At 33.5% G+C, this 21742-nt stretch overlaps 2 protein-coding genes across 7 annotated transcripts in view; one reads left to right on the top strand and one right to left on the bottom strand.

The window, feature by feature from the left end:
* Window positions 1–21663, top strand: part of LOC144840641 (uncharacterized) — a 45757-nt gene extending 24094 nt beyond the window's left edge. For 4 of the 6 annotated variants that reach the window (XM_078696535.1, XM_078696534.1, XM_078696532.1 and 1 more), the window contains 36 exons: window positions 1803–1895; window positions 3110–3173; window positions 3550–3648; window positions 4075–4218; window positions 4941–5155; window positions 5514–5666; window positions 5820–5867; window positions 6499–6585; window positions 7295–7378; window positions 8937–9101; window positions 9653–9767; window positions 10098–10285; window positions 10488–10609; window positions 10727–10796; window positions 11044–11204; window positions 11355–11463; window positions 11875–12078; window positions 12629–12777; window positions 12876–12990; window positions 13121–13276; window positions 13681–13829; window positions 14142–14286; window positions 14455–14667; window positions 14783–14989; window positions 15235–15339; window positions 15850–16170; window positions 16438–16605; window positions 16851–16976; window positions 17082–17294; window positions 17412–17573; window positions 17701–17829; window positions 18042–18254; window positions 18501–18709; window positions 19087–19195; window positions 19339–19511; window positions 19702–21663. In XM_078696535.1, coding sequence (XP_078552661.1) covers window positions 1803–1895; window positions 3110–3173; window positions 3550–3648; window positions 4075–4218; window positions 4941–5155; window positions 5514–5666; window positions 5820–5867; window positions 6499–6585; window positions 7295–7378; window positions 8937–9101; window positions 9653–9767; window positions 10098–10285; window positions 10488–10609; window positions 10727–10796; window positions 11044–11204; window positions 11355–11463; window positions 11875–12078; window positions 12629–12777; window positions 12876–12990; window positions 13121–13276; window positions 13681–13829; window positions 14142–14286; window positions 14455–14667; window positions 14783–14989; window positions 15235–15339; window positions 15850–16170; window positions 16438–16605; window positions 16851–16976; window positions 17082–17294; window positions 17412–17573; window positions 17701–17829; window positions 18042–18254; window positions 18501–18709; window positions 19087–19195; window positions 19339–19511; window positions 19702–19825 — 5307 coding nt within the window. In that variant the 3' untranslated portion in view covers window positions 19826–21663. The remainder of the gene's footprint in view (window positions 1–1802; window positions 1896–3109; window positions 3174–3549; window positions 3649–4074; window positions 4219–4940; window positions 5156–5513; window positions 5667–5819; window positions 5868–6498; window positions 6586–7294; window positions 7379–8936; window positions 9102–9652; window positions 9768–10097; window positions 10286–10487; window positions 10610–10726; window positions 10797–11043; window positions 11205–11354; window positions 11464–11874; window positions 12079–12628; window positions 12778–12875; window positions 12991–13120; window positions 13277–13680; window positions 13830–14141; window positions 14287–14454; window positions 14668–14782; window positions 14990–15234; window positions 15340–15849; window positions 16171–16437; window positions 16606–16850; window positions 16977–17081; window positions 17295–17411; window positions 17574–17700; window positions 17830–18041; window positions 18255–18500; window positions 18710–19086; window positions 19196–19338; window positions 19512–19701) is intronic. The other 2 variants (XM_078696537.1, XM_078696533.1) reach the window with 1 other exon arrangement.
* Window positions 1–21742, bottom strand: part of LOC144841364 (GTP-binding protein Rhes-like) — a 154722-nt gene that overhangs the window by 59200 nt on the left and 73780 nt on the right. The gene's annotated exons all lie outside the window — the stretch shown is intronic.

Below are 21742 nucleotides of genomic sequence, written 5' to 3'. Positions count from 1 at the left end.
ATATGTCATACACAGTTTTGGGATAATTATATTATAATTGGACTAACCAAGCTAGAAAAAAATATAATAAATTATATGGTAGTATAGTGTAGGTAAAAGATTTATATCTAAAAACTATAATGGTAATTAGGACTTAAAAACTTAGGTACACAATTCTAGGCTGTTGGACAGTACAATAATGTATTTCTTTATATAGTAGTAGACACTAAAAATGTGACACACCTTGAAAGTAAACCCCATCCCCATTGGTCCACTCAGGCCCACTTGTTTAACAATCCTGATTTCTGGCCTAAAGAAATAATGAAAAGTTTTATGTGTATTAATGCCCAGACATTCCAACATGCCAATTCATATTTGCAAATGTGTGACCTCTGACATTTGTACTAAATTTCCTAGCAGCACCTTGGATAGGTAATCACACTATCTTTTGACAGCTCTATGACCCAAGGTCAAAACCACCATCAATGCCAAAGCTTAACAAATTGCTATTTAATTGTTCCATGGCCAAATTTTACATAGTCATGCTAATTAAATACTTCCATAATAGCTCTATTTTCTGTAAACAATTAGTTCATTATCTTAAACACAGAAGTGTTCAATATTCTCAGTATTCCTAATACAGTATAGAACCTCTTTATTGGAACATCCCTATTTTAGCAGCCACACCTATTAAAAGGAAACTTTCATAATGAACAAGGGGAAATGTTTAACATAATACTATTATGAGGACAGGCCTATTACTAAAACACTTTTTTGTATCCCAGTGTCCTCTGTATAAGACTTAATAGAGGCTCTTCTACTGTAACTAATAATTCATTCAAAAATATTGAATGTTAACATGGGCGTAGGGTTAGTCAATAATACTGTTGTCAACCAGGAATAAGAGCAGAAACAGGCTTACAATAATTTAAAGCAACTGCAACAATATACACTGTTCAAGGTTTCTTTCAATTGTAAAGATTATGATTTTAAATTGAGGGTATTATAGAAAGGAAGGAAACTGTATATAAAAAGAGAGACTATAACGATTGATAAAGCAAAACTAAAATATTTGAACTCTGTTTTTGAATCATTGTGTAGCATACACAACTCCTATCCAGGGGACCAAGACATTTATGTTAAAACACATGCGATTAGTGAAATATAACTTTATAATATACTATACTTTTTATAAATGTGTGTCAAATTCTGCCGATAGTATTTGTTTTTTAAGCATAGGTTAGACTTTTAAATTTAGAACATGAAAGAGGATATATTAACATAATGTTTATTTATAGTTTATAACAAACGAATGAATTAAAATATTAAGTGAAGTTAGTGGTAGGCAAGATGTAAAAACAATACAGTACTACAATACTACAACCATTTCCCTAAGTCTGGTTCTTTTACTTGAATAATTTTCACTTTGATGGTTATTATTATTAAGTATTTTTATAATTTTTTATTGGTAAGTTATATATAGGTAAGAATATTTACTCTTGAAAAATGTAATGCAGTCATGTTGTGTATATTTTTTCTTCATTTCTGTACTTTATTTGCCATGAGCTACTTTCTTTATCTGCTGTGTGAATCATATGTGTATGCTTGATTCTTGATACCACTCGCCATCTTTCAGCTAGTGTCTATTTATACTCCTTGTTGCATTTGCAATTTAGCATTTTGAATGCTTGTTTGAAAAGTTATAACCTGAGAAATCTTCCTTCTAAAATGTTGTCACTGGTCTTTGGAAGAAGAAGAAGAAGTGACAATGTGTAACAGTGTGACAATTTAAGTATGTCTTTTAATATGATTGTTATTTACAGGGAGAACTCGAAGCCCAGCTTCTCCAAGCCAACCCGATTCTTGAATCGTTTGGAAATGCTAAGACCGTGAAGAACGACAACTCTTCTAGATTTGTAAGTATTTGTAATTCAGTAGAACCTCTCTTTTGGAACCTTCCTATTGAGAGCTCACTCCTATTAAGGGGACACATTCCCCATGAAATGAGGAGCATGTATGTTTTAACACTACAGCAAACCTCTATTCAAGGGACAATTTGTTGGGTTCTACTGTATTATAAAATTTAAAATATTCCAGACTAGGTACAGTACTGTCAGATTTATTATAATATTTGTGGAATTCTGATCCTATTATTATTATTGATTGATAAATAGTTTTATCCATAAGATTACCATAATAGGCTTTACATAATATAGTAGATAGTAAAAGCTATATCGCTGCTTGGTAGAATATAAGGTGTGTTAATCCTCTATTATACGACACTATTGTTCCTGAGACTTCAGTTTAAATCTTTCAAATTTATATTGTGAATACTATTGCAATATTGGAATGTTCTCCGATTCACTATACATCTTTTTACAAATAGTTTACTTAAAACAAAATTAAGTTGTATTTAAGTATGCTTCTTTTTTTTTCCCTAAAAAATGTATGGGGGAAAAAAAACCTCAACAAATTTTAAATAAATGAAACACCTGTTGTGTTGCCTTTTGCATCATCATATTGGCATTCCAAAGTTGTTTTTCAAGGAGACAAATTTACATAAAAAAGAAGGCAGAACTAAAGATCAAAAGACAATAACACTTGACAATCATTCAGTTGTACAATCTTCACCATTACTTCTTGCTTGGATTTGTGTGCTCAATTGTTTTCAACTTTAGGGATCACCTAAAAATATTAATTAACCAACGTAAATATTAATGAAATGTGTCATAGAAGTATTTTGAATAACTATACTCTGCTATCACAAAACAAAAACCTAATGCTAAAACCAATTGTTTTTTGGGGTTTTTTTTTTTAGTTGAATGGAGAAAACCCTTTTAAATAAATATTACAGTACATTAGAAATGAATTTAAGATAACAAAAGATTATAAAATACTGCAAAAAATAATATAAAATATGTCTAACTGACATATATATTGACAATGTTTAAGATAGATCATAATGTAAAAGTTGAATTAAGTACAATTGTACTGTGACACCATAATTAGTTTGTCAGATTCCACTACTGGCCAGCTCATGTGTCACACAGCAAGTACATTCAATCAATATTTTACCCTATTTTAACTATTTAGCCATACTAATTACTAATATGATTTTTCTTCTTTTCAGGGTAAATTCATCCGCATCAACTTTGACACATCTGGATACATTGCTGGAGCCAGTATTGAGACATGTATCCTTTATTACAAATTGAAGCTCATATTTTACTGCAGTAATGCATTATTTTCCTGCAGTCATGCAGTAATTTTTTTTTTTTTTGGTACGGTAAGAGTTGCCAACCAGAAGGAAATTGTTACCATAATAACAGTGTTATTATGGTAACAATTTCCTTCGTTATTTTCCGTGTTATTAACACCAGTGTGAATAGGTTGGTAACTTACATGTTTTCAGTGTAATACCGTTACTGATATAATTCCGGTGTGAATGAAGCTTTGAAGATAGTAATAAGTTGTCAGTACACAATTAGATACAGCTAGTGTTGAGGTTAATTAGGTTTACCTTTCTGCATAACGACCTACTTTCGTGTTCTAAACCTTAATTATGATTAGATTTACTAGAAAAGGCACGAGTCATCCGACAGCAATCAACTGAGAGAACCTTCCATTTCTTCTACCAAATTCTTAGTGGTACTTCAGCCAAACTAAAAGGTAATATACTTAATATAATTATCTATATAGATAATGATGGTGTTCTTCAAAGAAATTATATTGGCCCTAAACCGGAATTTAAAAATTGTGTAAAAAATAAACACTTGTCTAGTGCCTCTTTCACATTACCTAGTAAAACTTACACACACCGAGTTTTTGGTATGCGCTGCAGTATGTGTAAATTAAGAAAAGTTAAAGGTTGCCTAGGCATCCAAGACGTTCAATTGGATGGTATTTTAAATGTGATTGATAAAGTACAATACATTTAAACTGTTTTGGTATATCTAGGATTCTGTACCTCGCATACATTTCTAGATTTTATTTTTATACTGGTAAAACACTGAATGAAGAACAGTAGTTGTGTCTTGTAGTCTGTTTTGTGCCAGTTTAAAAACAATGATGGTTTGTATTTTTTGTATTCTACAGAGGAACTGTTGTTGAAGGATCCCAGTACATACAAGTTTTTATCCAATGGCCATGTTCCAGTGGCGGGAGTTGATGATAAGGTGGAGTTCGATGCAACGATGGAAGCCTTTGAAATTATGGGTGTCAACAAAGACGATATCAAATGTAAGTAAAATAACTTCCAAAAGCTCTGTCTGCCCAAATATGGTAGTGATATGACATCATCATGTCCATATATGGGCGCATCACATTTTTCTGTCACTAAAAGTTTGATAATGATAGTGTAGACAGAGCTTTAGCTACTGATTAATCCAGTTATCTGGTACCTATTAAGTTAATTCTTTGGTACTACAGTAAAAAACTCTTTATTGGTACACCCTTAAAGATGTATTGTCCCCCAAAATCATGAAAAATAAAGATTTTTAAAATCTGACTTTGAATAGGCCATTTTGCAGTTTTAATGAAGTTGTTCACTTCCATAAGAAAAAAAACGGGGGAAAAAAATTATTTCACCTATAAAAAGACAAAATAAACAGTTAAATTACCCAAAAACTCATTGTCTTCCAGACAATTTGACCATTTTTTGCTTTAAATTACATTTTTCTCAGGTAAATAAATTTTTTTCAGACCCAATTTTTTGTGAGAGTGAATAACTATTATGTGACATTAAAATAACATATTCAACAAAAAAATGTAAAAAAATATTTTTTTAGGAGGACAATATATCTTTAATGCTCTCTTGGAAACGAGGCAAAATATATTTTATTAAAAACAGTCAACTCTTATTCAGAGAACACCTATAATCAGGTAACACTTTGATGGGTCTGGAAGTTGTCCCCTTAATAGGTGTTCTACTGTAATTCATTTTGTCCATTTTTTGTTTACAGCCATCTTGAAAGTTGTGTCCGGAGTAATGAAATTCGGAAACATGGAGTTTAAGCAGGAAAGAAATTCCGACCAGGCAACGCTGCCAGATTCCACTGTAGCGCAGGAACTGTGTTCCCTTCTGGGCATGAAGTATCTTGACTTTGCCAAAGCTCTCACCAGACCAAAACTGAAAGTAGGCCGAGATATGGTGCACAAATCACAGACTAAAGAGCAGGTTAGTAGTTGAAAGAGTAACTCCTGTGTTCACAAATTCCTCTCTCACTACATGTTTGTTATTGGTACTGCATCGTGTTTTTGATGACAGAGTGGATTTTATGATACCAGCCTTAGGGCATGGGTAACATGTTACATTATAAATAATAATTCTTGCATGGAAGTAAGTTGAGCTGTACTTGCACGTTAATTTCATACACGCAACATTTTTTTGGTGACAATTTTTATACACAACATGCCCAATTTATTGTGATATTATTAGTACACCCTAAAAACCTCAAGTTATACGGTCACGGTGCTCCTCGTCATAACTTGTAACTCTTCCATTCATCTTTTTATTTATATATTTCATAATTTAGGTTGAGTTTGCCTGTCAGGCCTTAGCCAAATCTATCTACGAGCGCCTCTTCAAGTGGATTGTGACGCGCATCAACCGTTCCTTGGACCGAACCAAGCGAACCGGCGCTTCATTCATTGGAATCCTTGATATTGCAGGCTTTGAAATCTTCAAGGTAAACACACATTTGTTAGTTAAAGTTATAAAATATGGATAAAAAATTTCTTTAATATTTTCTAAATTCTTGATGTAAATTTATTGAATCTGCTTTTTCTTTTTCTGCTTTCTGTAATCATTCATTCTTTTTCGAAATACTTGATTCATCTAGGATAACCCATTGAATCTACTTTATACAGACAAGGAATTTGCATCACTGGTAATTCAAACAGGTGCAGACTGACTAACACTCTTTACTCACACCTTTACTCAAATTCTACTCACACCTTTACTCAAAGTCTTTACTTACACTCTAAACATAATTTATCCAAATTATGTACTCAAAACTTCTACTCGAACTCTTTACTCATACTTTACTCAAATTTGTTACTTTACTTGAATGCTCTACTCACACTCTTTACTCAAACTCTTTACTCAGATTTTTACTTAAACTCTTTGCTCACACTGTACTCACAACTTGACTCACACTTTCTACTCAAACTGTTTACTCAAAATGTAATAAATGATTTATCATAGCCCAAATACTTTTCAGTTTACAAGACATTTTTAAAGAGATTTGTTACATGCTGTGTGTAAATAAAAGCATGAATTGTTACAAATGATAGGCAGAATAGTTTTAATTTGAGTGGGAATAATAACCAGCATATGAGCATTTATAAATATACAATAATTTGTATTAGAAAAATGATTTTTTTGTTCATTTTTGTTTGTTTTGGTTTTCGCATGTGAAACCTGAAGTGCTGTGATTATGATAATGATTATGATTATATTTTTTCCTTTGTTTTCTTACTCTTGATAAATTATTAATTTTGATTTATTGTTAATTTTAGATGAATTCTTTTGAGCAAATGTGTATTAACTACACTAACGAGAAACTGCAGCAATTGTTCAACCACACAATGTTTATCCTGGAACAGGTTTGTCAATATTCTACATATGACTGGGAAGAGCGTAGTACCTGTGCTGATTTTATGTGCATAATTTATATGATGTATTTATATATATTATGTTATATTAACTTTAATAGAAATGTATTAAAAATAAACCATTTTCTATCTTCTTTTTAAATTGAAAAAAAAAACCTGATAATTATAATGAAACCAGTGCAAAATTGGCAATTACCTTTTCTGAATCTTTACTTTTGGAATGTTTAAGTAATGTCATTTTACATTAAAGCACCTAAGACGATTGTGGGTCACATGATATAAATATTGAATCAGTGAAAGATGAAAATGTGTTATATGTTGTTATATTATGTTATTTCATCTTTCATCTCATGACATAGAGATCACGCCTAATAACGTACGGTGATCGTGCGTTTAGTGTCTGCGCTCCATCTATATGGAACACTCTTCCGATTAACATCAGGAAATCAAAATCTACAGACTTGTTTAAAAGGCATCTGAAATCATTTATTCCAGCAAATTTACTAGTGCTAGCGGTTCTGGCGTTGCGCCTTAGAACTTATCTTTTTGGAAAGAATTCGGCGCATTATAAATACGAATTGAATTGAATGACTTTGTTTGTACTATTACACAAATTTATTTCATTATTTATATACTATTGGAATTGTTTAAATGATGTCATTATATTGTATGATATGATTCATGTTTGTTTTGTTTCCAGGAAGAGTACCAGAAGGAAGGCATTGACTGGAACTTTATAGACTTTGGTCTTGACCTTCAACCCTGCATTGACCTCATCGAAAAGGTATTGTTATTGTGAAATTTTAAGAAATCAATATATGGCCTGATGTGTAGACTTCATTCAAGTGAAAGTGTTTTAGTCTCATCCATAATAGATAATGTCTTATATTTTAAGTCTAAGGTGCTCTCCAGGTGGAATGCCATCCTGAGATGAGAGTGCATCTTATTATTGTCGTTAGTCGGTAAATTTGTTAATTTAAACATAATTATTACTTTCTATGGACCAGAGATTCTGAAATAAAAGATTTAATGATCGAATAAATGAATAAAGGACATAACGAATAAATAAAAAAAAAAATTAACAAATTTATGTTCAGGAAAAAAGAAAGTTATATTTATTATAAAATGACTAGCAGTCTTTGTCAGCATAAATATATGTTGATATAAATTATCATATTTGATTAATTTATATAATATATTCATCATGCAAACCTTCAAACAATACTTTAATATATGGTTATATACTAATTCGCATGGGATGAGTAAGTATCATAATAAGCGCACTCTTTCCTCATAAAAAGCCATAGATTTTGTTATACACCAAGTATTCCTTCACTTTTAAGTAACTATGAGCTACAAAATGAAAGCAATACTGGATATGGGACTTTACGAAATTGGTCGCTAAAGAAAAATTGTGCTGTGTGAATATTAATCTAGGGTACGCATCATAAAGTAAAAACATGCATGTACATGAGAGGGAGATGCAGGTTGAACTCTGATAATCAGTTGGCAGTTGAAAACATTTCAATGATAACATATGAATTGGTAATTTATAGAATTGAGATGTGAAGTATTGGCATAATAAAACCACAGCCTCTTACGGATTTGAAATCAACACAAAAAATGTATGATGTTGAAATAAGATGAGGCGCGCGGACACTAACAAAAGTAGGCCAATAAAATTAAGTGTATTTTTCGTTGTGATATTTTGTTTGTTAGAATTTGTAATCGTTTTATTTGTGGTTTTTTTTTTATTTTTTTTTTTTTGTTCATTTACATTTTTTTTATTTCATGGTTTATTATCTTTTGCTTTTTGTGTGTGTGTGTGTGTGTGAGGTTTCGTATCCCTTTTGCTAGTTTTGTAATTAGATTATTAGATTGAGGTCTAGTTTTGATTTTTAGATTTAAGCATGTCGCGGATTCAAACTCAAACATACTAAACATTGATATCAATGGTCACGGCGATTTACTCACTGAGCCATACCATGATTTACAAAAATCATTCTGTTCAAACAATAGGTGTAATTAACTTCAACGATGTGATCATTCGATACGGTTGACTAAAGACTGGTGTTTTGACAGCCTGGCATGGTATTTGTAGATTTATACAGTGACGTAACACGGTCGCCGGGATGTCAAATTACTGCTATTTTTTGCCTTTTTTAGTGTTTATCCTTAAAATTCAGGAAAGTGACATAGCCTATCGTGTGCGTCCCATCAATAAACATCAGTGTGCCAAATGTGAGCACGTACCGTTCAGTGGTTTTGGAGGAGATACGTAAAATTAACAAAATTTAGTCGCATTAATATATAGATAATTTGATATTTTTTTATTTATACAGCAAGGAGGAATCCTGTCTCTTTTAGATGATGAATGCTGGTTCCCAAAAGCAACAGACAAAACATTTGTAGAGAAGGTTGTGAAAGAACATACAGGACACTCTAAATTCAAGAAGGCTGACTTTAGAGAAAATGCTGACTTCTGTATTATGCACTATGCTGGAAAGGTATACTCACAATTCAAATGGCCATATAAGTATATGATACATTAACCACATTGACATTCTAATATAAGCATAAAATACATAATAAAGCATAGGTGAAATAGAGAATACTCTTATATTGGGTTGAGAGGTGGAAAAATACATTGTACAGTTCTTCTCAAAGTTTTAGTGCAGGATTTTCCAAACCACTCAAGTGTGGCATAGACCCCATTTAAACTTATGATTTGGGCCAGCCCTGGATCGGCAATCATTAAGAGTAAACACTCCATAAAGTTAGGCCAGCCCTGGGCCGGATGCAGATCTGGACCACCTCTCGAGTAGGTCCAGGAGTGGCTTTTACGTTTCGACCGGCTTATGCAGTGAACAGTGACCAATGGCTTGAGAAAATTAAGACAAATGAATTTTCAGGGCCTAATTGATTAAATGTGAACCCGAAAGAGGGCCGACCCAGGACCCAATTGTAAGTGTAAATGGGGTCTTAGTTTGTAAGTACATAGCAACCTGCTATTTAGGCCTCCACTTTTAGTCTAATTTATTGCCTGTATCATCACCAGGTGAACTACTCAGCCACTGACTGGAGAATTAAGAACATGGATCCCATCAATGACAATATTGTATCCATGCTGCAGTCTTCTCACAATGAATTTATACAAAAGATTTGGATGGATGGTAAGTAACAGTTATTGAAACAGAGGATTGTTATTAGTTTATCTATGTTTTGATATTGCTTAGGTATTAATATTGCTGCACAGCATGATAAAAAAAAAAAATGTTCTGGAAAAGTAAAATCATATTGATAATCATAAATTCACTGTCTACAATACAACTAGCCAACCACATCTTAAGAATATATAATTTTTTTAGTTTTCAACAAGAAATCTTAAATTATGTATCATGGAATTGAAAATATAAATCTTGATGTAACCTTTTGATTTGATATACTTTACACTTGAAAGAACTACATAATATTGACTGTAACTTGCACATCGTTCTTTGTAGCTGTCATCGTGAGCATGAGCGCCATGACGGGCGGTAAGAGCGAGAACGTGTTCGGACGTTCAGCACGTAAGGGCATGTTTAGCACGGTCAGTCAACTGTACAAAGAACAGTTGGCCAAACTGATGATCACACTGCGAAATACGAATCCAAACTTTGTTCGTTGCATCATTCCAAACCACGAAAAGAAGGTGAATGTTTTACATTTTGTACACAAATTGAACCAAACATTCTGACAGTTGGTCCTAACATTATACTAATTTTGGTAACTAAACTTTTAATTGATTCAACAAGATCCATTTGCTGTGATAGGAGCCTCTTCTAGTATCAAATAGTACAAACTTGTTACTCAATGACACTGTCTGATGGAGCTTTATTTCTTTTTCTCTCTAGGCCCAAAAAATCACATCACCTCTTGTGTTGGAGCAACTGAGATGCAATGGTGTACTGGAAGGTATTCGTATATGCCGTCAAGGATTCCCTAACAGGGTCATCTTCCAAGAATTCAGACAAAGGTATATACGCAATAACATATATAGATTTCACTGTGCAATGTTGTCATGAGTGTGTGCCTCACACTTAAAATATACACTTTTAAGTATTTTACTAATTTACTATTTTTTCTTTACCAGATATGAAATCCTAACACCCACTGCTATCCCAAAAGGCTTCATGGATGGGAAGAAAGCTGTCCAGAAAATGGTAGGTTATTAAACTTCATTGGTGTCTAAAATATTTCTATAAACTACTATATTTGCCATCATTTTTGTACCAAATATGTATTACATAAAACTCTCAGATTGAAAGGCATCTCTTTTCTCCACATGACTGTTTTGAAGATTTGAGTGAGGTGGTACATCTTAATGTCTCTGCAATGAATTAACATGGCGTATTCTCCTTATTACATGGTCTAATTAAATCTATTTACATTTAACGTTTTTCGTTTTAGATCGAGGTGCTCGAACTTGACAAAAATCTATACAGACTGGGACAGAGTAAGATATTTCTCCGTGCTGGTGTGTTGGCTCACTTAGAAGAAGAACGTGATCTAAAATTGTCTGACATAATCACACGCTTCCAAGCTGCCTGTAGAGGCGTTCTTGCTCGCAGGTAACAATATAATTTAACGTACCAAAGTGTATCATTGCCATTTGATTGGTCGTTTCGTACCATGTGTTAAGATCCATCCTCACAATTAAGTGGTACTTTAAGTAAAACAAAATATTTTCATTAAAATTTAATACAAATTTAATCTTTCAGAAACTATAAGAAGCGACTACAACAGTTGAGCGCAATCAGAATCATTCAGCGTAATTGTTTGGCATACTTGAAATTGCGCAATTGGCAATGGTGGCGTCTGTTCACAAAGGTATGTGCATGTATTTTTTTATTAACATTCATTGCCTTCTGTTACTGGTTCTTGTGCCAAATATTTATGTTGGCCCATAATGAATTGAATAAGACTACTACAGTAAAATATATCTGTAACAAACATCCTAAACCTAAAATAAAACAGTAGAAACTGGATTAAAAAGATACATAAAACATTACTTTATTTGTTTTGTTATTGTTTTATTTTGGATGATCCAATGGAAAGAACGAATGAAGCAAAGATAATGTATAATATTCTATATTATTTCTTAAGTTTTTACTGAATAGCAATACATGAGTGATAACATGACGCCTTTAAATCATTTCATGGGTTGGTCTTGTCCTTTTAGATTTTGTTGTATTTATTTACGAACATTATATGTAATGTAGGTTTTTTTTGCTATAACAGGTCAAGCCTCTTCTTAACGTCACCCGCCAAGAAGACGATATGCGCTCTAAAGAGGAGCAGCTGAAAAAAGTTGTAGACAAACTTGAAGTGATTGAATCTGACTACAAGGAGATGAATCAAAAGTACTCCCAAGTGATGGAAGAGAAGAATATTCTGGCTGAACAGTTAGCAGCTGAGGCAGAACTTAGCCAGGAAGCTGAAGAGGTCTGTAACAAAACCAATTATCACTTATTAATGACACCCGTATTGAGGGAATGAGTGGAAATATATGTTTCAGAGTACACCCCTATTAAGAGTACACCCCTATTCAGATTACGCTCATATTCAGAGTACGCTCCTATACAGGGTACGCTCATATTCAGGGTACACTCATATTCAGAGTACACTCATATTCAGAGTACACTCATATTCAGAGTACACTCATATTCAGAATACGCTCATATTTAGAGTACGCTCATATTCAGAGTACACTCATATTCAGAGTTCACTCATATTCAGAGTTCACTCATATTCAGAGTACACTCCTATTCAGAGTAAAATCCTATTTACAGTACACTCCTGTTCAGAGTACACTCCTATTCAGAGTACACTCATATTCAGAGTGCACTCATATTTAGAGTGCACTCATTCAAAGTACATTCATATTAAAGATACACTTTTTTTGGTTCCAAAGGTGGCCCACTTACCCAAGTTAAAACATTTTGTGAGGTGATAATCCAATAACATCTATATTTTATATCCAAATTTATTTCAGATGCGACAACAACTTGCAGCAAAGAAGCAGCAATTGGAAGATGTATTACATGATTTGGAGGCAAGAGTTGAAGAAGAAGAAGACCGTGGAATGAGACTAGAAGAAGAAAAGAAGAAGTTGGTGTTAAATATAGGAGACTTGGAGGAACAGTAAGTCTTGTTATCATCAATGAAATATATATTATATTTTATCACTGGATTGGTTTCAGGAACTTATAAATAATCTCTTTATATTTGATTTCTTGCAGACTTGAAGAGGAGGAAGGATCTCGTCAGAAGCTTCAACTGGAGAAGGTATCTGCTGATGCTAAGATCAAGAAACTAGAGGAAGACTTAGCAATGATCGATGATACTTACACCAAGGTACTATACCTCACATTATAGGATAGCTTGGAACTTGATGAAGGGGGGTGTAGAACTAGGGAGCTTTCAATTTGGGGTGACGTACCTGGATGCATGATCTAATTCTAACTATACAAATTGTTTTTATTAGCTTATAAAAGAAAAGAAGTCGATGGATGAACGTATGGGAGATCTATCCATGACTCTAGCTGAAGAAGAAGAGAAAAACAAAGGCTTAGGGAAACTTAAGACAAAGTATGAGTCAATGATCAGTGAAGTGGAACAAAAGCTTCGTTCTGAAGAAAAGGTATTTATTTAAAATGTTTATTATGTTTTTGGTATCTAATTTAATGGGATCTAGGCACATAGGCGTAATTCATTCATTCCGCTTTTGAAAATATTTCAATGTATATATGTCTTTGGCCCTTCTATTTATATATACCTTATTATAAGGTATATATAACTACAAAAGCCAAAGACCTAAATATTCATTTTCTTTGTGACACCAAACCTGAAAGTTACCATTTTGGTTAGCTAAATACGTAGTATCTTTGTTGGCGGCTCCCCTCTTACTCAAACATGTTATCGAACTATTTTCTTTTTACATTTTGTGGACTTTTAAAAATGTTTTCAAAATAAACAGATTCAATCTCAAAGGTGAAGGTCTGCGGTTTATTGAACCTCTTCATTCGTTTTGTTTCTTGCAATTAGGGTCGTCAAGATCTAGAAAGAAATAAACGTAAATTGGACGCTGAACTGAGCGACCTCAAGGACCAAATTGCTGATCTACAGCAACAGATTGATGAATTAAGAGTGCAGCTTGCCAAACGTGAGGAGGAACTTAATGTTGCCTTAGCCAAGTAAGTACTGTTGGCGCTAATTATGTTATTTATTCTTCAGTTATGGTACCTATGGTACAGCACCTATTAAGTGTCCCCTTATTAGGGGTAGAGACCCTCCTTTGGGACACACCTAATAAGGCGACATATTCCGGTGAAACAAACAAGAAACATAGGTTTTAACACTACAGCCCTAATATAGGTGTCCCCTGAATTTTAGTATCAATGGTTTTACTGTAGTAAAGAAAAAAAAACTGGACTGAATTTAGGCTTTGAGGCAGATGTTATAGAATAAAAAAACAAAAATATATATATATTTCTCTTTGATTTTAGAATTGATGAAGAAGTAGCCCTGAAAAATGCTGCTCTTAAAGAGATCCGTGACCTCCGTTCACAAATGAAAGAAGCACAAGAGGATCTTGAGTCAGAGAAAGAAGCTCGTGCCAAGGTCGACAAGCAAAAGAAAGACCTTGGAGAGGTATGACATTCTACTTCTTTGAAATATGAAAATTAACTTATAATACATTCAGTTCAAATAATAATTTTGTTTGTTCCAAAATGTTGTAATTTTGTTTTAATTGATAGGGGTGTATAACAAGATTATTGATAGGGGTGTATAACAAGATCTTTTTATATTATTTTCCAGGAATTAGAGGCCTTAAAGTCTGAATTAATGGACTCATTGGACACGACAGTAGCCCAACAGGACTTGCAGCAAAAGAGAGAATCAGAGCTAGGTAATCTACGCAAACAGATCGATGAGGAGAGCAACAAACACAACCACCAAGTGACCGAAATGCGACAAAAGCACAATAACGCTGTCGAGGAACTCAACGAACAGATTGATGCTCTGAAAAAGGTGCATATTTGTATTTTATTGCCATCTATTTATTCAGAATATTAAATTGACATCGGTAAATGCTTAGAAAAACATTTTATAAAATGGTAAATAATTTTTTTTTTTTTTGTCGTAGTCGAAATCAAGTCTAGAGAAAAATAAGGCTTCAATGGATGGCGCCCACACCGAGGTCCAAAACGAGTTAAAGTCTTCAATACAAGCGAAACAAGAATCTGAAAGGAAACGCAAGAACTTGGAAGCACAGCTTTCAGAACTGAATGTACGTTTGTCAGAGATGGAACGTTCCAAGATTGAGTTCCAGGATAAGGCTACCAAACTAAAGGTAAATAAAAATAATAAAGAAATAGTTAAAAACCAAATTGAACCAGTATCCATGCAAGCGAAGAGTGGAAATGTTTTTATAACTGGGAATAATTTACCTACATTACCAATATGTGCAAGTCTCGATATGCGCTGCACTGCTGGCTGCCGTGGGTTCTAGGAGGGCCTAATTCAAATTTTTTCCAGTTTTTCCAGTTAAGCTTGAGGACTAGAATAAATACCTTTACCTTTCATTTGTTTTTTTAGGCTGAGGTTGATAACACAGTAACAGCTTTAGAGGAGAGTGAAACCAAAGCATCCCAGGCTAGCAAATCTTCCAGCTCACTCGTTGCTCAGCTTACAGAAGCACAGGTTTGTAATTGCTATTTTTTACATAGGTTTTCATAAAAGAATGGCAGAAATGCATAGAGTACTTGAGGCTAGTTGAAACGGTGACGATGTATTGTTTTACATTTCTCAGGGTACATACCCTGATTTTAAGTATGCATAAAATGAGTGATGACATTTTTTTGTTACAATTCATTTTATAATAGTAGTTCTTGCATAAGGCTCTGTTAGGTAAACTGCAGCCGTATCTATAGGATCTACGTGTTGAGGTTTGTAAAATCAACCTGATGTTACAGATAATTATATAAGTGACGTAAAAAAAGCTGATAAAAATATTCCATATCTAAAAAATGTATCTATATCTTAAAGATGTATTGTCCCCCTGAAAAAATAATTATTACATTTTTTCATGTTTTTGGGGAACAACACATCTTTAAATATGGACCAAAATATTAATAGCATGCCCTTAGTTACTCTCTGAATTCAGCTTATTTTCTGAATGTATTACAATATTAATATCTTTATTGGCAACAGGAAGCTCTGAATGAAGAGACAAGACAGAAACTGTCACTGAACACTAAACTGAGACAAACTGAAGAGAAGCTAGACCAGCTTCAGGATCAGCTGGAGGAAGAGGAAGAAGCCAAAGCCAACGTCCAACGACAACTAACCAGTGCTCAAAACCAGTTGGCAGATCTTAAGAAGAAGCAAGCTGACGATTCCTCACAGCTTGATACGTCCGAAGAAGCCCGCAAGAAGCAGCAGCGTGAGTTGGAGACACTCCAGAACGAGCTGGAAGAACTCCAAGCTACTAATGATAAACTGGAGAAGACCAAGAGAAAGCTTCATGAAGAGGTATGTATTCATTTATTTTTTTAGGCTCCCCCAACACAAGATGTGCTGATCTGCCTTCATTCTCTTCACTATTCAATTGCATTGTATATTATTATTATTATATTATAGTCTGTAAATAAATGTTTTTAAATAAGTAGTTTTTAATCTATTTTGATAGCTCTCGTAAATCACACAAATCCTTGCCTGTTGACCATACCTAGTACCAATTTGTTCTTGTGATCATTTTCAATAGTATGTCATACAGTCAATTATCATTATTTATTTCAGTTGGACGACATCAATCTTGATCTGGACAGAATGCGCAGCAAAGAGACGGAGCTGACCAAAAAGCAGAGGAAATTTGACGCCATGCTTGCCGATGAGCGTGCTCAAAAGGAACGTATTCAGCAAGAGAAAGAGCAAGCCGAAAGAGAGGCTCGAGAAAAGGAAACAAAGGTAGGAGACATAAATCGTATAGCTCCAGAGAAAAAACTTGGATAGATGAGTAGTTTATTTATAATACGTTAGAAGTAAAATACTGTCAGCGTCAATACCAAACAACTTTGGGCTTTGTTTTTAATGGTAAAAATGAATTTGAAAAGTCTGGATTTTGGAGAGTTTCCAGCTTTCAGAGAATCTGGTATTGAGCGAGTTGACTCTATGTAAGAAAATTATTAGAAACATGCATTTTACTTTACTAGGTTATGAGCCTGAACCGTGAACTTGAAGAACTGCAAGACAAGCTAGAAGAGGTTGAGAGAACCTACAAGGTACAGAAACAGGAGATAGATGAACTGATGTCTTCCAAGGATGATGTCGGTAGAAATGTAAGTCGCCAATTCTTGTACTTAAAAACCATTTAAATGCTCCACTAATTATCATTTTCTGTTTCTTTCATGATTATCAAATGCGCTTTCAAATTATATTTTTAGATTCATGATTTGGAAAAATCCAAACGCTCCCTCGACAGTCAAATGGAAGAAATGAGAACACAAATGGAAGAACTGGAGGATGAGTTGCAGGCCACAGAGGATGCTAAGATGAGACTTGAGGTCAACCTCCAAGCTGCTAAGACTCAGTATGACCGTGACCTACAGGCCAAAGAAGAACAGGCTGAGGAACGTCGTCGTGGCCTCATCCGCCAGGTACAGAGGAAGATTTTTCTATTTTGTAGAATCTGTTTTTTTAATCTAAATAATTTGTACTAATTCTGAGAACCACGCTGACACAATATAACTATAATCAACAATGTTTTAATACAGCTACGAGAAATGGAAGGTGAACTTGAGGAAGAGCGCCGCCAACGTGCTGCAGCAGTATCTGCTCGTAAGAAGCTTGAGGGTGACCTTAAAGAACTTGAGGGAATTGTAGAGAACGCAAACAGAATCAAAGAAGACAGCGTGAAACAGCTCAGAAAGTTCCAGGTATTTTCAAAATATTATTTTCCAACTAATCATTTATTTTAAAATATTTCTTTAATTTTAGTGTCTCTAATGTTGTTTGTTGTTTAAATTTAATATTGCGTTGTCATATTTATATTGATTCTGTCAGGCTCAATCCAAGGAGTTGCTTTCAGAGTTAGACGAGACACGCCAAGGTCGCGATGATGCGATAGCCAGTTCCAAGGACCACGAGAAAAAATTCAAAGGCCTAGAAGCAGATTTCTTACAACTGCAAGAGGTGAGTTTTGATACATTGGTAAAGTGATGATGATTGATACAGGGATAAAAACTTAGCTTATTTGATAGAAGTGATTGGGTATCAGTACAGAAAACTGCTAAGAAATATCAGCTTTATATATTTTTATAATAGCTTTTCCGTGTATTTTTGCTGATCAGGACAATATGAAATACAAAGTCAGAGTTGATAGTAGTGTATCTATTAAATTTCAGGAACTTGCGCTTGCTCAACGTGCGCGCCGAAACGCAGAGAGTGAGCGAGACGAACTCCAAGATGAACTTGGAGGCAACTCCTCCAAGGTCCAGACACTGACCGATGAAAAGAAACGACTGGAACAACGTCTCTCACAGATGGAAGAGGAGTTGGAAGATGAAGCTAATGCAGCGGAGGCGCTGTACGACAAGGAACGAAAACTTCTTGCGCAGGTAATACAAAATGGCCTCCTAATCATCTTTATTTTTAATATTTTGGGGACAATATATCTTTATTTTCATTTCTTTTTTGTGTCTGTCAACCCCTCATTTTTGTATCTGTCGGCCCCTCATTTTTGTATCTGTCAACCCTTCATTTTTGTATCTGTCAACCCCTCATTTTTATATCTGTCAACCCCTCATTTTTATATCTCGACCCTTCTCCCTGGTTACCTAATTATTATGTTCTTTCCTTTACAGGTTGATCAGTTGACTGCAGAGCTTGAAACAGAACGCTCTTCTAACCACCATCTGGAAAACAACCGATCTACAATGGAACGACAGAACAAGGAGCTCCGTGCCAAGATCGCAGAGATGGAGAACGCGATGAAACTGAAGATGAAGTCTCAGATATCGTCATTGGAAAACAAAGTACAGCAACTGGAAGAGCAATTGGACGTGGAGTCTAGGTACTACCATCAACATTTTTAGTTTTTAAGATTTATTAATTTTATGGCCTCTTTTGAATCACAAGTGACTATTGCATATCATTGGTATCTATATCAAATGAAATACATTTAAGTCTCCCAATACCCGGCACTCTTCAGCTGGCCTAATATGTCTTGTTTTCTAGAATGTATGGTATTCCGAATGTGTTTTAATGGTAAAATAATTTGGGACCCTTTGAACCTCAAGAAAACTCTGTTTTTGGAGAGTAGAATCTAGAGCTAGATTACATTTGAATTTATAAATTTATTCAACAGAGAATGACAATTCAGAACTGCTTGAAAGACTGAAAAGAAACTAGATTACATTTGAATTTTTTAATTTATATTATTGTTTACAGAGAACGACAATTGGCTGTCAGAACTGCTCGAAAGACTGAGAAGAAAATGAAAGAACAATCGCTGAACATAGAAGAGGAGCGTCGCCATGCCGATTCATACAAGGACCAGGTAAGATATATATGTCATGAACCTGATTCCTACTAACATTTCAAAGTAAAAATATCTTTTATACTTGAGTAAAGATATTACAAATTCTTGAAAATAATCAGAATTTGTTATATAAATAATTTTTTTCAATATTATTTTATAAGGTCGATAAAGCCACAAACCGAGTTAAAATGCTGAAACGACAGTTAGACGAAGCCGAAGAGGAAACAAGCCGCATTAACTCCAGCAAGCGCAAACTTCAGCGTGATTTAGATGAACAAGTTGAGGCCAATGAGAGTCTGACTAGGGAAGTAAACCAGATGAAGAGTCGTATGAGGTAAGCCAAGTTTTGTAGTGTTTTACATAGACATTAACATTCCATTTTGTCATAATACATTTTTAGTTAATAGGTGACTATTGCTGTGTTCATTTCTCTCATTCTTTCATTCATTTTTCACTTCTGAAGTTTATGTAGAACGTGTAACACATTACAATAAATAACTTTATTGTCGCACATTATTTTCCAGAGCTGGAACTGGACTCAGCTCACGTAGTGGACGTTCCGGTTACTCTCGAAAAGCTGCAGCAGACAGCGCCAGCTCCGGAGGTGAAGCTGTTGACGGTGGAACAGCTGCAGACAATGAAGATTAATAATTTGTTGCCTAATAATTCAACTAACATAATTTTTGTAGTTCTTTGCAAATAAAAATAAATCCAATAGAATATTTTGTAAATTAATTATCCATCATATATGAGGGTTGAGGTCGAATAAGTGATTTTTGTTTGTACCGATTTTGTTTAAGTCTAAATTAAGGACTTTAATTAGCGCACTGGGTAAGGATGTTGCCAAATAAGGAAGTATGTGAAAGCTTTTCGAACATATGCAAATGAGCAAAGTAAATAACTAAAGTAAATAACTAAAATTTGGTGTTAAAATGTTATGCTGTGGTAAATACTGTAAAGGTCATATAGATCTTTGACCCTTGACATTTCTATGACCCTATCAATGATTATTGATTGATTATCTTTTTAATATAGATTTTTTGCTATAAATTTAAAGCAAATTCTTGCTTATAGTGCGTACTGTTAGAATGCTTTTATTTCCGTAATCTTATATAATAAATTAGCGTTTTATATATATATATTTTTTATTTTTATTTTTTTTTTGCTTTCGGGAATTTAAAAAGATTTAAAATGTCAATAGAGTCGATATACACTTGCCATGTGTTCAAAAGATCTGTGACCAACGTTGGACCAAATGCCAGCCTAATCTAAAAGGTCTAAAAGGAAGTGATTTACATGCCAACGGTGTTTGACTTTTTCTATAATAAAATACTAATGAATATATACAATGTTTTACAAATTGGCGAATGCATTTTACCCTGAATCCAGCCAATTTTATTTTTAATTTGTTAATTGTGTAATGATTACATCACATACAATTGTTTTTTAAATGTTTTATGTAGTTACTGAATTGCACATTATACTGTTACTGTCACATTGTTGCTGTGCACCGTTACACCCGCAAGATCTTGTTTTAAACGGCGATTCTAATATCGTAATTGGATGTGTTATGTCAACCAGTCAAGCTTAAAAATAATAAATGTGTATAGCAACATGACGAACAGTTCACCCAATAGCCAAAGATAGCCAACGATTAGTGTGTAGCATATATATTTTGGATATCAAGTTTAATTAATTAATATTAATTACTAATTTAGGTTTCTAACATTTCTCAAAATAATGTAGATAATTCTAACCTAAGATAATGAACGTTGAAAATAAGTAGTATTAATTCATTATGATTATGAGGTCGTATATTTTTTATTTGTGATAATTTTTTTTTTGGTAGACAAAAAAGTTGCACTTATAACATAGTTGATATATATTCTTCCATTTTGGTTTTATTTTTTACAAATTCCATGCGATAATTTAACCTAGTTGAAACAAAAAAAATTGAAAAAAAAAATAAGGACAAAAAATGGTATTATTTAACAAAATTTAATTCCGTGTATAATATTACAATTCAGACAAGCGTAGATGCTGTACTTGTTAATAGATTGAAGTAAATTCATTAGTAATGCTAACAATTTTCACTTTTATTGATAATACATTTTTCATATTGACAAGTTTAACCAATTAATCTTTTGAAAACACCATGTGTTTTTGTTTGCTCAAAAACTACAGCTTTAGAAAATGAACAAGTTTGATAAGTTTTCAATAATGAATAAAACGATATTGAATAATGTGAGGGCGCTATTTGTAAATTAATTAACAGTAAACATGAGAATTAACGTTTGTTCGTTCCTGTTTGTTACATAGTATATTACTATATTCATTTTGTACATCATTTTGTTGTGGTTGCTTTTCATTTTTTGCACTATTACGTTTGTGTTTGTTAGCCGTTTGTAGTCTGCCGTGTCAATTGCAAACAATATTTTGATTTGTATTTTGATGTATGTTCTGATCAGGCAAAATTATAATTCTCAGCTCTCAAAAATGTATTAATTCATACGAATTACAATTTCATGAATATTCATTACAATTTATTTGCATATTTGTGAATAA

The sequence above is a fragment of the Antedon bifida genome, chromosome 4 (genome assembly GCF_963402885.1).
Source record: "Antedon bifida chromosome 4, ecAntBifi1.1, whole genome shotgun sequence".
Classification (NCBI taxonomy): Eukaryota; Metazoa; Echinodermata; class Crinoidea; order Comatulida; family Antedonidae; genus Antedon; species Antedon bifida.
Note: the sequence above shows the minus strand (reverse complement) of the source record. Positions and strands in the feature narration are given on the sequence as shown.